The sequence below is a fragment of the Watersipora subatra genome, chromosome 7 (assembly GCF_963576615.1).
Source record: "Watersipora subatra chromosome 7, tzWatSuba1.1, whole genome shotgun sequence".
Lineage (NCBI taxonomy): Eukaryota > Metazoa > Bryozoa > Gymnolaemata > Cheilostomatida > Watersiporidae > Watersipora > Watersipora subatra.
Window position 1 is genome coordinate 39,126,066 of NC_088714.1, and position 17,866 is coordinate 39,143,931.

Genomic DNA, 17,866 nt, shown 5'->3' on the forward strand with positions numbered 1-17,866 from the left:
CCTCGGAGTACTGAGACCTCGGAGTACTGAGACCTCGGAGTACTGAGACCTCGGAGTACTGAGACCTCGGAGTACTGAGACCTCGGAGTACTGAGACCTCGGAGTACTGAGACCTCGGAGTACTGAGACCTCGGAGTACTGAGACCTCGGAGTACTGAGACCTCGGAGTACTGAGACCTCGGAATACTGAGACCTCGGAGTACTGAGACCTCGGAGTACTGAGACCTCGGAGTACTGAGACCTCGGAGTACTGAGACCTCGGAGTACTGAGACCTCGGAGTACTGAGACCTCGGAGTACTGAGACCTCGGAGTACTGAGACCTCGGAGTACTGAGACCTCGGAGTACTGAGACCTCGGAGTACTGAGACCTCGGAGTACTGAGACCTCGGAGTACTGAGACCTCGGAGTACTGAGACCTCGGAGTACTGAGACCTCGGAGTACTGAGACCTCGGAGTACTGAGACCTCGGAGTACTGAGACCTCGGAGTACTGAGACCTCGGAGTACTGAGACCTCGGAGTACTGAGACCTCGGAGTACTGAGACCTCGGAGTACTGAGACCTCGGAGTACTGAGACCTCGGAGTACTGAGACCTCGGAGTACTGAGACCTTATCAGCGACAGAGAGGTTATAAAAAGATTATGAGAAATTCAGTGTACTTTATATATGACTTGCTATCCAGTTTAGTTTATGTTGAAAAATCATATAAAAAGTTTTTCAAAAGATTATTTGAATTTTGAAATGGATTAAAATTGTTTACGTTATTAGAAATAAGTAGAATTGCTTTGGAATTAAAGGAAGTAACTTCTCAAGCAGCCTTCAGGAAAAGGTTCTGGTTGAAAATCGAGATAGGAAAGTACTGATTACAGTGCACCTCCGCCATACGACATTTAGTCGTTCCGATGTTGGCATCGTAAGGTGAAAATGTTCTATAAAGGGGTATAAAAACCTATAGTATTTATTTAATGTAGACACCGCCTGGTAAAAAACATCAAAATTTTAGATATGTAGTCTACATATTAAACATTAGTAACAAAATTTAATAAGCACATATTTAAGGCTAAGTTTTTGTATGTATTTTACTGAGCTTAACTTCGGCTTTGTGATCATCTAAAATTTTATCTTGTATGTTTCCAGCTTCGCTTTTACTATAACATAGAACGAATAACGTTGAACTGATCGTATCTCTTTTAGGTGATCTGAGAGGGATTGAAATAGTATATAACCTTTAGTAACAATAGTCGACCTATAGTTCACCTAATAACTCTAGCTTCCTTGCAATGGTAATCATTTCCTTCTTCCTTTAACATCGTTATCAAACTTATGACTCACTGCTACGATTTAAAGTTATTTATGTACTAGTTATACATGTATATATACATGTATATAGAATATAGTAGTTATACATGTATATATACATGTAGGCCTTTATAGAATATATTAGTTATACATGTATATATACATGTAGGCCTTTATAGAATATATTAGTTATACATGTATATATACATTTACATAGAATATAGTAGTTATACATGTATATATACATGTATAACTACTATATTCTATATACATGTATATATATACATGTATATATACATGTATATATATACATGTATATAGAATATAGTAGTTATACATGTATATATACATGTATAACTACTATATTCTATGTAAATGTATATATACATGTATAACTAATATATTCTATAAAGGCCTACATGTATATATACATGTATAACTACTATATTCTATATACATGTATATATACATGTATAACTACTATATTCTATATACATGTATATATACATGTATAACTACTATATTCTATGTACATGTATATATACATGTATAACTACTATATTCTATGTACATGTATATATACATGTATAACTACTATATTCTATGTACATGTATATGTACATGTATAACTACTATATTCTATGTACATGTATATATACATGTATATATACATGTATAACTACTATATTCTATATACATGTATATATACATGTATAACTACTATATTCTATGTACATGTATATATACATGTATAACTACTATATTCTATATACATGTATATATACATGTATAACTACTATATTCTATGTACATGTATATAGAATTAAAATTCAGACTAAATATTATATTAAATGCTAAAATGCACAATAAACATTCACCTTTGCTTACTTTTCATTTTCGTTGCACGTCAACATCAAGCATTTATGAAACACGAAGAACGCTGAACGGAGAGGGAGAGCGAGCATTGTATTTAGTCAGACGTTGTGGGAGGGACTTCGGTGAATAGCATATCGGCATCTTCATTGTTCCAACGTATTCAGTACACCGACTGTTGAATTTGAAGTTTTATAAAAGACTTTTGTTGATATCGTATGACGAAAGAAACGTCATATGGCGGAGAGAAAAACCGATTTGTTCCCCATATTAACATGAAAAAAACTGTATAACAAGGACATCACAAACCGGGAGTGCACTGTAATTCCAAACCTAGATGCAATATTAAAGACAGACTCAATACAGCATGCTCATAGTGAGAAGGGAGAGAGAGACACACAAGTCAAAGCAATACCTGTGAAGTATTGTATACTAAAGAAGAATCCGGTGCGAAAAAGTAAGGAAGAGAAGGGAGGGGAAGAAGAATGGGAAGGAGAGAGGGAGAAGCAATGAGATGATAAAGTGGAGAGACTAGGCATTCACCTTCACAAAGCTTTGAGCTACTGTTTTTGGATCTTTTAAGGGGCGCAGCCTCTGGACTGGGTGCGGCCGATCTTCTAGCTCTTGACGCATCCACTTCCGGAGTGCTAGTACGTGATCTTCGGACTTTGCTTGAGGAAGATGAGGCCGGAGAAGATCTCCCAGAAGGCTTTGCAGCTTCAGGAGTAAAGTAAAACAGCACGATGAACGAATGAGGTTAGGACAATGATGGCAACTCTCTGTCAACCCTCACAGCTGTTCTTTCCACTTTTATCAGATGCGAATGTCATAATCGAGAAGCAAATCTTAGGGAGCAGCAAATAAAATATATTTGCAAATATTTTCATGATGGGCCATGTCACAACTCACGTGTTAGGTCCCGTGATAGGTCATGTGACCTACCACAAGATAGGTCATGTGACCTACCACAAGATAGGTCATGTGACCTACCACAAGATAGGTCATGTGACCTACCACAAGATAGGTCATGTGACCTACCACAAGATAGGTCATGTGACCTACCACAAGATAGGTCATGTGACCTACCACAAGATAGGTCATGTGACCTACCACAAGATAGGTCATGTAATAGGTGACATGAAATAGGAAGAAACACATCAACAATCTAGCTTCATTCTCACCAAAAGCATTTCTCAATCACTCAACAAAACATATCTAATCAAAGGTTGCACAAGTTAGGACAATGGAGATTGCGTATGGTCGACCACACGCCATGAGAATGGGGCTAACGTGGCGCTAAAGTCATAGAACAAGCACTCACTTGCTTTTAGCAACTTTATCTTTGGATGTTTTGGCTCTTCTTCACTGCTACTGGCCGTCTCTTCATCATAGACACTGCATCAAAAGTTCTGTCACTGAGAGGGTGAAGGTCAAACATGCAGCAAATATGATGTGGCACCTCCCATTACATCAATGGCCACTTCCAAACTATCTCAGATGCCGTGCAATGAGTACCTGTTGTCTGTAGCTGTCCGAGCTTCTTCATCTTCTTCCTCTGTTTCCTGTTCTTCGTCATAAAAAGACTTCCTTCGGGATGCTTTTCTTTCTCTTGTGCTCTTTGGTCTGCACTCAGGGCAAAACCAGTCACCCCGAGGAACATCCTATGGAATCGCAAGAAGTGCAAGACTAGAAATAGGATATTTTTATAACTTCCTGAATCAACCTACTGAACCTTATCTGCACATACATGTAAGTTTATTTATTAGCGGTACGATGAATAACGATTTTTCAACATCTGCCGCCATGCATAATCAACAAACACTAAATAAAAGAATGAACGACAAGAAAAAATTGCCAGCTGAATGCTGGGATACCTTGACTGGGGGCTTGAGGCAGTACATATGGTGACCTCTATCACACATGTCACACAGCAGCATCTTCTCTCCATCACCTTTCCGCCGACACAACCTGCACCTAGCATTCAACGCTGACTTGGACCATGTGATGCTAGACTCCAGGGTGCACATGTGCAAGAATATCTGCAAATAAGTGACCATTGCGTGGCTACACCGTGCAAACGATACAGACAATCGCCAGGTGCTAGACCGTAACCCAACTAAGTAGGGAGCCTGAATAAAGTAGGCAAGCAGTCCTGAATATTGACAAGTGAAGACTGCTTGAAGAGAATGGGACAACTGATCAGCCAACAACTTGATATTTAAGGTGATAAAAGGCACTTGTTGTGATGTCACCTAACGTAAAATGACTGTCACATGGCAATCACATTATTTCGCTATCCATAGGCATAGCGCATCCTAGAAAGCATGACAGGAGGTATAATAGCGGGGCAGGAGCACACCAGTTTTACCAACAGCAGAGAAGCAAGATTAACTGACCAGAGTAGTTAAGTCTGGATGAATAATTAAACAAGACTGCAAGTGTGACAGAGAGAGCGAGAGATTATTAGCTGCCGTGACAGGCTATTGGCTATCTCAAAAGTTCAATCGGAACCGGTGAAAGGAAAAGCTATACACAATTACTGCCTTCGACAGCCACAAATCAAGTTGATGAGAGTGACACGAGAGCAATACATAACACTGTATGGAGCGTGACATGCTCATAAAATCTGCTCCTTGATCTATACACCACACCCTTCCTAGCGAAATCCTATAGACATTTGACCAACATGAATGTATTCTGAATAAGCAATTATACGAGTTGAAATACTGTTCACCAGAACTATGTGAGTAGCAGAGCTAAACATCACAAATATTGCGTTAGTGAGTACAGAGTTTATAATGAAATAGAGCTGAAAGAAAACGTAAAATTGCCTCTCATCATGGATGCTTCTATACTTCAAAAAGAGAGTAAAATATTTATAACAAAATGGCAACTGGGAAAGAATAGTGATAAAGAAGAGAGAGAGACCTGTGAGAGACTGGTAGCATTTAACAAAGACTCTGTCCACCTGTCTATAGTCTTCAGCTCAATCTCCCCTTTCATATCTGCATCATCCGCATCATCTTTTTTAGATTTTTTAGAGCTCGACTTTTTTTTGTCTACTTCAGCAGAGCCTGAAAGCAAGAGAAAACCTTGAACCATGAAAGATATAATATTCAGTTTAGCATGGTCAGTATTATTAAAATATCATAAAGCTGTTCTAATAATCCCTGAAAAAAACTGATAGTAGATCCCGTAAAACCTTTAATATAACGCCACCTCTATTTGACCGCCATTACGAGAGAATGGTTGAAAAATTGATCGCCACCCTCCATTTGAACGCCACCTCGATTTGACTACCAATTTGATTATCTTTGATCTTTATGAACCCATTATATCAAGTGATCAGTAGAAAAGTGTGAACAAAATCGTATTAATGATGAATTGTTCACATTAATAACAATCAATTCTTTTGTTGTCCAACTGCTAAGCTTTTTGTTTTTTTGTTCGTTGAAACTTTAAACGGGCTAAATTTATCTTCCGAAAATTCTGACGAGCCAATTAAAAAATACACCGCCAGCCTCTATTTGAACACCGCCTCCTATTGACCGCCACAATAGAGGAAGGAGATTGAAAAATAGAGCGCCATGACGTTCAATTAGAGGTTTTACGGTATGTATGTACTACTTTACTAACCTATGGAGAGTAATATTTACAGATTATGACATAGATTTGTTGTTTGCCAATAAATTTGATTGCCAATAAATTTCTTAATACCTGTGGATCATATCAAATGTATTAGATGCGCTATGTTGGTAACGAAATTTCAGTAGCAGTAATTATTTCAAATCAATTTTCAAAGAATCTACATTTATTGTACAATGAACAATTTATAATATTGTAAACTTGCCACTCACTCTTTATGACTGAATCAATTAATATTTAGACAGAAAAGAATTTTCAGCTGTACATTCAGCAAGTTGATACTAAATACCTCCGCTGGTCATCCTCAGTGCTCATAGCTTTGGAAAATGGCTCTGTTGGGTCTTTTAAATTAAACTCCAATACAACTAAGGCCCTCTCTATATTACTGTTTTACTAGCCCCTTACTAAGGCCCTCTCTATATTCCTGCTTTACTAGCCCCTTACTAAGGCCCTCTCTATATTACTGCTTTACTAGCCCCTTACTACGGCTCTCTCTATATTACTGCTTTACTAGCCCCTTACTAAGGCCCTCTCTATATTCCTGCTTTACTAGCCCCTTACTAAGGCCCTCTCTATATTACTGCTTTACTAGCCCCTTACTAAGGCCCTTTCTATATTACTGCTTTACTAGCCCCTTACTAAGGCCCTCTCTATACTACTGCTTTACTAGCCCCTTAATAAGGCCCTCTCTATATTCCTGCTTTACTAGCCTCTTACTAAGGCCCTCTCTATATTACTGCTTTACTAGCCCCTTACTAAGGCCCTCTCTATATTCCTGCTTTACTAGCCCCTTACTAAGGCCCTCTCTATATTCCTGCTTTACTAGCCTCTTACTAGGGCCCTCTCTATATTACTGCTTTACTAGCCCCTTACTAAGGCCCTCTCTATATTACTGCTTTACTAGCCCCTTACTAAGGCCCTCTCTATACTACTGCTTTACTAGCCCCTTACTAAGGCCCTCTCTATATTACAACTTTACTAGCCCCTTAATAAGGCCCTCTCTATATTACAACTTTACTAGCCCCTTACTAGGGCGCTCTCTATATTACTGCTTTACTAGCCCCTTAATACGGCCTACTTATGAATAATGTTGTACAGGAGCGTTATCTTTTTCCTGTAAAGTTCGAGAGCATATTTGTTGTATAATCTATGTATTAAAATCGAAACCGGAAAATAGTGCTAATATGTCTAAATATGTTATATGAATGATATGTTATATGAATGATGATATATTATATGAATGATATGTTAGGTGAATAATGATATGATATATGAATGATATGATATATGAATGATGATATGATATATGAATGATGATGATATGATATATGAATGATGATATATTACATGAATGATATGTTATATGAATGATATGTTATATGAATGATATATGAATGATGATATGATATATGAATGATGATGATATGATATATGAATAATGATATGTTACATGAATGGTGATATGTAATATGGATGATGATACCGGTATGTTATAGGAATGTTAAAACATTAAATTATTATATTGAATTTCTCCGAAGTAAAATAAAAACTCAGCTCCACGAACATTAAATCAACACGCAAGCATAATTAAAATCACAAAGCAAGCTGATTCTGGTGTAACTAGAAACCCCAGACCTGGTAAGTAAATTAGTTGCGATAATTCAAGCGGTTCCGTCAAGCTTGTCTACAGAAAAAACAGATTTGCTCGTAATTCAAGTGCACAGTTTCCTGTCTAGTAAATTGTTTAGCAGGCACTTGAGCACATTTTTACCGAAAACAAAAATCATAGTTTTTTAAAAATTATCCTCTTTTAAACTGGTGATGTGTAGCTAATAGTATTAATGCTACAGATTCTCAAGCACAATGAGCTCTAGAGATGAGTTCATCACACTGCCAGCCAGTCACTCATATAGTGTAATTACACTCAGTAAAAATACTGTTCAATGCCAGTTACGAATTCAATATATTGATGACATCAATATATTGATGACACCAATAAAATAAGGTGTAACGAGGAAAAGCTGAGAGGCGTGCCAACTCGGAGATCCTCAGCCGAGCAACTCAATAGAGAACAATTACAAGGCACGAGCCAGGGTTCATGTTTAAGCTCACCATGAGAATGACAGAGCTACTCCTAATTTAAAAACTTAGGCATTGTGGGCAAGTATGCCTTTGTTTATTTCTATCACAATAACACCCTTCCTTATTCCTACTACTTATGGCTACAAAAATTCTGTTTTGCGGTCACGATTACGACGAGAATGGCCAGCAGTCGTCGATAAAACTGCCAACAACAGTATTCGTACACTCCTTTTCACATTTACTACAAGCTTTCTTCACAGCTCGGTGTACGAGTAGCAACCTTGGTAAACTGATGAAACTGCAGACTGAGTCCCCATATATCTGTTACAATTACCTAAAGGTTTACACATGTATTTCGGGTCGAGGCCCCGCTGTATCTGCAGCAAAGCTCTCAGTAGGTCTCGCACTACAAAGGAATCGCCATCCATAGGATCAATATCTTGCACAGTTAGGATGGACAACTCTTTATCCTGCGGAGAATAAGACCCACTTTCTAGCGCTTCGCGCCACCCAACTCTGTCAGGAACCTGCAAGGTAAAGTCAAGCCCAAAACAATAATTTGTTAGTAACCATCCACAACATGTATATGTATATTACATATACATACCAGCATAGATATCAAATACGTATACTGCATGTATGTATACCAGCGCACTCATACTATGTGTACCCTGTATACCCACCTGTATACTTGTAGTCCAACAGGGATTTTATGGGTGAAGTAAATAAAATCAACATGTCATTGTCTGACCGTAACTGACTTTACACATAGGTAATGATTATCACAGTCATCCCTATATAACCCTATATTTTACCTAGCAAACAGATAAATAGACTCATCCTACAGCAAACAGATAAATAGACACATCCTACAGCAAACAGATAAATAGACACATCCTACAGCTGCCAGATAAATAGACACATCCTACAGCTGACAGATAAATAGACACATCCTACAGCTGACAGATAAATAGACACATCCTACAGCTGCCAGATAAATAGACACATCCTACAGCTGCCAGATAAATAGACACATCCTACAGCTGCCAGATAAATAGACACATCCTACAGCAAACAGATAAATAGACACATCCTACAGCTGACAGATAAATAGACACATCCTACAGCAAACAGATAAATAGACACATCCTACAGCTGACAGATAAATAGACACATCCTACAGCTGACAGATAAATAGACACATCCTACAGCTGACAGATAAATAGACTCAAATCTTACAGCTGCTCTTTGCTGCAAATGCCTAGCAACTCCAAAGCAAGTAATTACACCCAAACACAAATTAACTCTTTCAATACCGCATTAAAATCTTACCGAATGAATATTCTGCCTGCATTAATAAAACAAATTTTTCGAAAAACCGATATCGTTATAGTGTGAAATGCATCTTATTCAAAACAAAATTCTCTACAAGATAAGTATAAAGTGAATTCCACTCTCATATAATCTCCAACGTTTTATTTGCATTGAACGAACGCGTGGGTTGTTCCTTGCCATGATGATAGCGATCTGGTTTTGCCATTTTTAAAAATAATTAGAAATGGAATCGTTGAACCAAAAAATTTTCTTTTAGGTGTACGTGATTGGCAACAAGATTGTTTCACTGGAGACAATATTTGCTTGGCCTAGCTAATGTGTGGGCTTCGTAATGAAAAGAAAAGTGGAACCCTATTGATAAGCCGATATATTGTTTTACGGTTGGTACTTTATCACCACGAATTGTTGGAAATGTTTAGCCAAAATTTTTTTTATTGATAGCAAGTAATTGGCAACAAGGTTGTTTCACTGGAGTCAAAATTTTATTGGTCTAGCTATTGTATAGGCTTCGTAATTAAAAGAAAAGTGAAACCATCTTGAAAAGCCGATATATCGGCTTACAGTAGCGAAAGAGTTGAAAGAGTTAACAAAATGCTCGGGTGCTAAGAGGAGCAGCCTGCATGACGCAGGTATACGCCATAACATGTGGCCACAAGGTAACCAAAACATTTGCAAATCATTAGTTAGTCAACACTTCATATAAAACCGATTAACTGCTGCCAAGACAAACGATAGATAACATCTACAATACACGCCCGGACCTGGATGCCTGTGATACATCAAGTCACAAGCTGAGTTACTAGCTTTAGCAGGCGCAAGCGAAGGGATTATCAGCCTGACAGTATCACAGTATCCGTGTCCCTGGGCATCGCTGCCCAGAGACACGGAGACAGCTTTACATAATTAATGAGGTCAAACATATAATGGGATATATAAGGAAAGAACCGGAAGCATAAATAATGCAGGATGGAATAAATAACCATTAACATATATTTAATAGTCAAACCAAGGTGTGAATAACAGGCTATCCGAATGTTCTGTTCGCCCATAAACAAATTGCTCATTATAGATAAGCCCTAAAATGCTTTGAATCATCAATTAGGCATAAAACAATTTAGTAATCAACCTCCCAAATCTAACACACCAACAACAAAAGCCAACCCTGATTAAGGACAAGATAGAGGTGGGCGTGTTGATGTAGCAGGTATCTGAGAGCACACAGGTGGTGGTATAGATGCCCAATACATACCATACAAAAGCGTAGATAATAGATACCAAAACGCAATCAAAACTATAAAAGCTGCCCTCTGATGCACCCATTGGTGAAGCCTCCATGCTAAGCTTAGTTCACATTGCTTACAGGTCAGACATAAAATTATTTTTATAATACGATAATAAATAATAATAAATAATTATTATTTATTTTTATACGAGATCGGAGATCTCGATGTTGAATGGTCAATGCAATGCTAGAGTTAACAGTAATTGTTTTCTATCGACTTGTAATTTCTTGTGCTACAGCTAGTCTTTCACAAATAAACAGCGATGCTTGGCCTCGTTCTAGAACTCTGTGGTCCAACAGTTTCTTTTAGGAATCAAGTTATGGTTAAAATGTATCACAAACAACATCCAATTTTTACCAGTTAAAACTAGGACACATATAACATAGTTGTTTAAATAATAAGTTTGAGTGTTTGAGAGTTGTCCGCCCAGAGTGTATTAGCATACGCCAACAATGCTTAGGACTCCTTATAAAACTGACAGAATGATAAGTTGTCAGGCAGACAACTCTGTACACCATCCTTACATGTATATGGGAACGTTAGAGAAATACTGCAATGTATTCCAACATAAAATGCTGCATTCCTTAGGCAATTTGTAGGCAATTTATTTTTCTTGCACCAAGTTTTTGGCCAAAATGTACAATAATCAATTTTTTAAACATTGTTTACTACAAAAAAGATTTTTATTCTGCCTTCTATTGAAGATGGCTAAGAATACAGCAGTATGAACTTTCTATGCCAATTTTAAGGAACACGCTGATTTCCTCGATTTAATCAATGACAGTTAACTACAGTTAAGTCTTTTGGTTACATATACTCTGCTTATTTATGATGGTACAGATTTTGATCATTGGCAATAGAGCATCTTTCCCTAAGGCTACTCTTATAGCAGCGAAAGGCTCACCTGGCAACACCTTAACATACTTTCCCACAGTTTACAGGCTATGAATTGAGATAGGAGACAATATATTAGTAACTGACAGTACCCTCAATTCACTCTATTGCAGATCACAGGCTATTGATTAAGTCTTACGATAAAACTAGCATAGAAATATTTTTCGAAACTGAACCAAAAGTAATGCTTTCTCGACCACCAAACATGATGTTGCCTTTGCTACCACACGTAACGCTGCCTCAGCCAGTTACCTCAATACTACCAAAGCCATAAGCCTTAATGCTGCCTACGCCACTCACCTTAATGCTGCCAAGGCCACCCACACAGACTCGCTCTTCTAGGTCGAGCAGCATCTCTCGCAGGTTTAGCTCTAGTGACTCTTGAGCTGAACTGTTCTGAACTTGACCTTTGGCTATCCGCGACCTTGACTTTATGTTCTGGTTGTTCGCGGCAACCGGACGACTCATCTCGTGAATGGAATGTTCATCAAGCATGTATTCTACATAGTCGGATTTAAGAAAGTTAAAATAGAGCAAACAACGAAATCTTCCATTATGTTAGCAAAATCAATAGTAATTACTATACAATCAACAGCTAAATTACTGCTGAAAAACCAAACTTATGTTAGGTCATTACAGGTTTAGATGCTTGCAGAGAGGCAAGTGGAGACAATTACAAATTACAGACACCGCTTCTGCGCAATGTCATGATTTGTAAACAAAAAATAAATAGAGGGCGGAACTATTTTGTCGCAACAAACAACAGCCAAAAGTTAGAGAAGCAAAACTGAACAAGCAAATTTGAATAACTCGACCAACCCTTTATGATCAGCTCTAAAACAAGCAATAAACAACAGCTATATACTCGTTGCACGCTAAAAGGTATCACTCGGCTAATGTATGATATCAAATGCGCTACCTGGATATTGTTCATTAAGTTGCTCTAACTTTCGTTTCCTTGATATGATCTTTTGTCTGAGGGTGGATTCCCTGAAGCCTCTGTTGTTGAGCGAGGTGATGACCTGGTCTATTTTTGGAATGGTGTTGTAGTAGACCCAAGTAGTCTCCTGCTCAAACAGACAATACGAGTTCTTACCAGAGTTATACTACTTATGTGTCAGGAGCGGATAGCTCCATAGTTGTGGGTAATGAACGAGGATGGATCTGAGGCTTGTGAATCTATCCCAGAGAATTACCAGTTACTATCGGATGCATCAAGAATGAGAAAACTATGGAAGCCAGAAGCACCTGGCCAGTCAATCATTTTGTGGATTGATTACATCCTGCACGCGTGTCCACCATGCGACACCGACGCTGTAGATATTATAGAGGAGATAACTTTAATAGAATACCTCAGCATTGCTAGGATCATTCTCTAGGACTGTGTTGGGTATCTTAGGCTCATCACCGTTAACCATGTGCTGTTGGGGAGATAGGCTTGAATTTGTTAAGGAGGGTAGGTTGTTCTCCTGGAACACAAAAGGGCTACGATGAAAAGACCTGAGGCATTTTCATGAGCTTGTATTATACTGTTCATTACAGGTTAGACAGTCATACAAGGCTTTATTACACCACTTTGATTTGGTGTCTAAACTTGTTCAACCAACTGGGTTGAGGTGTTTTAGAAGCGTTGAACATGATTTGCTTCTTTCAGCATAAACGTGCTGTACGTCATGTACCTTTTGGTCAGCCAACTAAAGTATTGAATCGCTGTATTTCCATGCTTGAAAGATATCTTTCATAGAAGCTAATCTTTTGAGCGTGTGATTACAGACAGGTTGCTATAGTCAAAGTAGAGGATATGTAACAAAGCTAAAAACTAAAAATTTTATTTGCTTGTCATGCTGAAACAAAAATATTACACCAACTAACGGCTGAGCACATGTTACATGTGTGTTAAACTATTAAAATTATTTATTGTTTTCAAATTATTATATCATCAATTATTTTTTTTAGATGATTTATATTTAAAATTTTAGTAGTTATTAGATTACATAGTTTGGTGTTAACTTACACCTACCAAAAATTAATTTTTATTGCAGCAAATTGAGATGAATGTTGGCTGGTAGTCACCTTTTTCTACCGTGATATCCCAATTTTGGTTTTATTCATAGTATGGTAAAAGACTAATTTGTATTTAGTTATTTTATATAGGAAATAGTGCATTGCAACATGAGTAAATTGACATACTAGCTCAGTTCCAAAATGCATTAAGATCATATGTTGATTTATGACTGTATCTATCACCCAAGACATCATCAAAACCCTCCTTCAAAGAGTCTTCACAGCTTTATGCGTTTCCAGTCATAAAATGATAATACGAGGGATGTTATGTTATGTTTAAAGTATGGAATCGCAGCAAGTACAAATTACGGTGTCACCAAGGCAAGTGCATAACTTGCAAAAAACCTCCTAATGGAGAAAGATAGCCATGTATGTATAAGATAACTCAATTCTGTGCAAACTGCGCTACGAGCAGAGACCTTTTCGCTGTGAAGGGAGGAGTCAAGGTCAGTAGGCTGGTGGATGAGGTCTGTGTGAACTTTGTGTAGGTAGAGGTTTGGGAGTGAGCTGAAGGACCAGTAGCTACGTCCCCACCTGTCTTGACCCAAGGAATGTGTGGCTATTCTACTGGCTAGTTCATTTACATGGTCATACATTTCAGTTTCCTGCAAAAGTTCAAGATTTGTAGAGTCTATGGGCTGCTTTCAGATAGACATAAGACAAGGCGCTACCAGTTCAAGCACTCTTAAGCTGTGGTCACATGATGGCCGAACCGACTTAGGTTTGGTTCGGATGTTGTTTCGGTTCGATTCGGCTAAGCCACATGTCACACGGCATCCAAAGCAGGGTTGGAAAAAACCACAGTTTTTATGGAAAAACCGACAAACCAGGTTTTTTTTGTTTAAACCGGTGTTTATTTTCTATAATTTTACCAAGGTTTCTGCAATTTTAAGTTTAATTAACATCACTTACTATAGCTGCATGATTGAGTATTGAACATACATATGTGGAATCATCTATTAAAGATGGTACTGTGGGAGTTGTTATGGGAAAAAGGAGAGAAAAGATGGAAATTTCAGAATGAGTCTTTAATCAAACATGATTGATGAAATATAGAGCAGAAATCTTATGACATAAAGTGAATATTTTACATACAGCTCTATGTATAAATAGGAATTTTAATCCAAGGGATTAGTTGTGTGGTAATGTAGAGCAGAGCATAATGCAGATGCATTGCTAGTGGTTGGAGCAGTGGCAGATGACTCAACTTCTATCACCTGAATACTAGCATCACTGTCTAAGTTGGTGTTTTCAGCTTGACATTTTGCTACGTGAGCTTTAAGCCTATCTGTGTTACCTCGCGTTACGACAGCACACCTATTAAATTTTGCCTTAAAACCTTTGCCTTTTGCAGTTCGAGTAAAAAACTGCCAAATGGGATCCTGTTTGCGAGGCGTGTTGACACAACTTTAACTATTCAAAACACACACAAAACTTGATAAACGGAATTCTAAAAATCCAACTACATTGTACTTTGGCTTGTGCCCGATACATGAAATATTAGCTTGCAAGCTTAGAGCTTTTGCCCAAAAAGATTTTATTGTTTCAATTTCTAGTTATAAGTAATCCTTTCTCACTGGCCAGACTTGAGAAAGTATTCATTCATTATTAGAGACGATGTTTGGATTAGTATATTTCACATGGTTTTTATATTTCATCATTAAAGAGATCATTAAATCATTTGCTAAAAGCAATTGAAAATGAAATTCACTAATTCATTGTTGTGCTAGGATTTCATGTAGTTTCAACTTGAGCTCCGCCATCAATTTACTACTGTGTCCTAAATAAACTTCCACAGCTGATAATTACATATAATTGCATTTCTACCGCACATGAACCATTAGGAGCTTAAAATATTGTTTTTCACAAAAAATAAGGAAAAAACCGGTTGTTTCGGTTGGTTTAAACCACCAGGTTTAAACCGCGCCAACCCTGATCCGAAGTCACTTCACTTCCTAGATACCATATGCATGGATAAAGGACACTGTTTCATTGGTAGTTTTTATCTATTTGAGCTAAATATTTCTATAGTAAACAAAAAACTTTGAGGAACAATTATTAATTATAATTACGCAGCAGATTTATCAGAAGATCGTTCAGCTGCTCAAAACAAATCACCCGATACAAAGATTTTGCCAACCCTTCCCATCAACAAAATTATATTTTTTGTTAACATATGAATTTTTTTGCTGAATATATAAAAACAAAAACAGTATTTATCATAGTACTGGGGTTTTACATAAATAAATCAGTCAACAATTCTTCATAAGGAGGAGTGTGACACATTAATTATATTCTACACGAAAGAAAACCACACCCATTCTCTTACATTTGTTCAAAACCTAAGTGCAACATCTTACATATATGCAACACAATCACGAGCTACATTGTGCCTGAGTAAAGCCCGACAAATATCTTTTACAATATATCATTATATGGCAATGGATGACATTTTTACTTATTTTATGTATTCACCAACGAATTCCATATAGTTTTGTGCTCTCATTTCATTTGAAATTAAGGACCAAATATTGTAAATGACGCCATCTTTTTGATGTTGTCCGGGTGAGCCTTGTCGTAAATTGCTTCATGTTGTTTAATTAACGAAATAAAAAGATCGTACCATCTTTTTAACTTTGCTCACACTCGTAAAGAAAATTGTGACGCGTGCTCGCTAAAATTTTAACCAGCCAATAAGAGCAGGGTTTCGGCCTTTGAAATTTCGAGCAGGACCGCAATGGTTCGTTTCGGCCAGAAATGTCTTCGGCCGAACAGTGTACAACTGACACCGATATCGTTTTGCGTCGTTTAATTCGTTTCGGCTCTCGTGTGACCACCCCTTTATAGTTAACCAGGAGAATGTTGTGCACCTTCATTAAGCAAAGCAATAAGCAATATAGAATGAAGTAAAACACCTCTGGCTATAAACTAGTTATCAGTACACTCTTAGTTGCCTACATACAATTATCAGTACACTCCTAGTTGTCTACATACAGTTATCAGTACACTCCTAGTTGTCTACATACAGTTATCAGTACACTACTAGTTGCCTACATACAGTTATTAGTACACTCCTAGTTGCCTACATACAGTTATCAGTACACTCCTAGTTGTCTACATACAGTTATCAGTACACTCCTAGTTGTCTACATACAGTTATCAGTACACGCCTAGTTGCCTACATACAATTATCAGTACACTCCTAGTTGTCTACATACAGTTATCAGTACACTACTAGTTGTTTACATACAGTTATCAGTACACTCCTAATTGCCTACATACAGTTATTAGTACACTCCTAGTTGCCTACATACAGTTATCAGTACACTCCTAGTTGCCTACATACAGTTATCAGTACACTCCTAGTTGCCTACATACAGTTATCAGTACACTCCTAGTTGCCTACATACAGTTATCAGTACACTCCTAGTTGTCTACATACAGTTATCAGTACACTCCTAGTTGTCTACATACAGTTATCAGTACACGCCTAGTTGCCTACATACAGTTATCAGTACACTCCTAGTTGCCTACATACAGTTATCAGTACACTCCTAGTTGTCTACATACAGTTATCGATACACTCCTAGTTGCCTATATACAGCTAATAGCAGCATGTTTGACCCGTTTCCCGCCCTAGAATGTCAGACACCACCTTTAGTACTTGTGTTAACTACACTCAACTTTTTGAGTGTAGACCAAGCGGTAGACAGTTCACTATCAATAGTGACGAGCAATACAAAACACATTTGACCTAGCAACAGAAAATCACATGCTTTGTATTTGTAACTCTTCGTCTTCAATTAAAGAAAAGTGGAATTTTTCACAATATTAACCAATTGTTGATATATACTTGCATAGCGCCATTATAAATTTCAAGAGCTGCCTACATAGGCTTACAGTTACTACCAACACGTGTTGGTGTTTCTGATAGTAGTTCTGATGTAGCCAATAAATTAACCAATCAATGTTTTGTTGAAGAAACTGACAAATACACGCTCGCATCTAAAAGCTTGAAGTCTATGTTGCAGTGTTCTAATATATAAACAATAAATAAACCATCATTACAAAATAAGTAAAGCTAACCACAGGCTTAAAAAACTGGTTTGTTGTCACGAATAAACGATTTCAACAACTAGAAGACAGAAATGCCTCTTACCCGTAGTAGCCACAACAGCACATGCCTAGCATCTGTTATAAATCATCAAGACAGTTTAGAGAATTGTTCTGTTACTGCAGATGTTATCACTAGGGTTCAGGTACGAACAAAGTATAAGGAGATGTAATAGTCCAGCAGTTTATAATAACAATGAAGACGACCAGAGCGAGTAAACTGAACGGATAAGATTCACTATCATTCTCTCTCGACCAAGTTGTATTATTCCTGATGA

The 17,866-nt window shown here is 37.5% G+C and overlaps 1 protein-coding gene across 1 annotated transcript in view; it reads right to left on the minus strand.

Moving 5' to 3' along the window:
- The window catches only part of LOC137401232 (bromodomain adjacent to zinc finger domain protein 1A-like), a 57,086-nt gene that overhangs the window by 11,664 nt on the left and 27,556 nt on the right, over window positions 1-17,866 (minus strand). Inside the window, exons 15-24 of the mRNA XM_068087644.1 lie at window positions 13,895-14,080; window positions 12,764-12,880; window positions 12,331-12,478; window positions 11,712-11,911; window positions 8,234-8,426; window positions 5,101-5,246; window positions 4,047-4,211; window positions 3,688-3,833; window positions 3,494-3,567; window positions 2,716-2,889 (exon numbers count right to left, since the gene is read on the minus strand). Coding sequence (XP_067943745.1) covers window positions 2,716-2,889; window positions 3,494-3,567; window positions 3,688-3,833; window positions 4,047-4,211; window positions 5,101-5,246; window positions 8,234-8,426; window positions 11,712-11,911; window positions 12,331-12,478; window positions 12,764-12,880; window positions 13,895-14,080 — 1,549 coding nt within the window. The remainder of the gene's footprint in view (window positions 1-2,715; window positions 2,890-3,493; window positions 3,568-3,687; window positions 3,834-4,046; window positions 4,212-5,100; window positions 5,247-8,233; window positions 8,427-11,711; window positions 11,912-12,330; window positions 12,479-12,763; window positions 12,881-13,894; window positions 14,081-17,866) is intronic.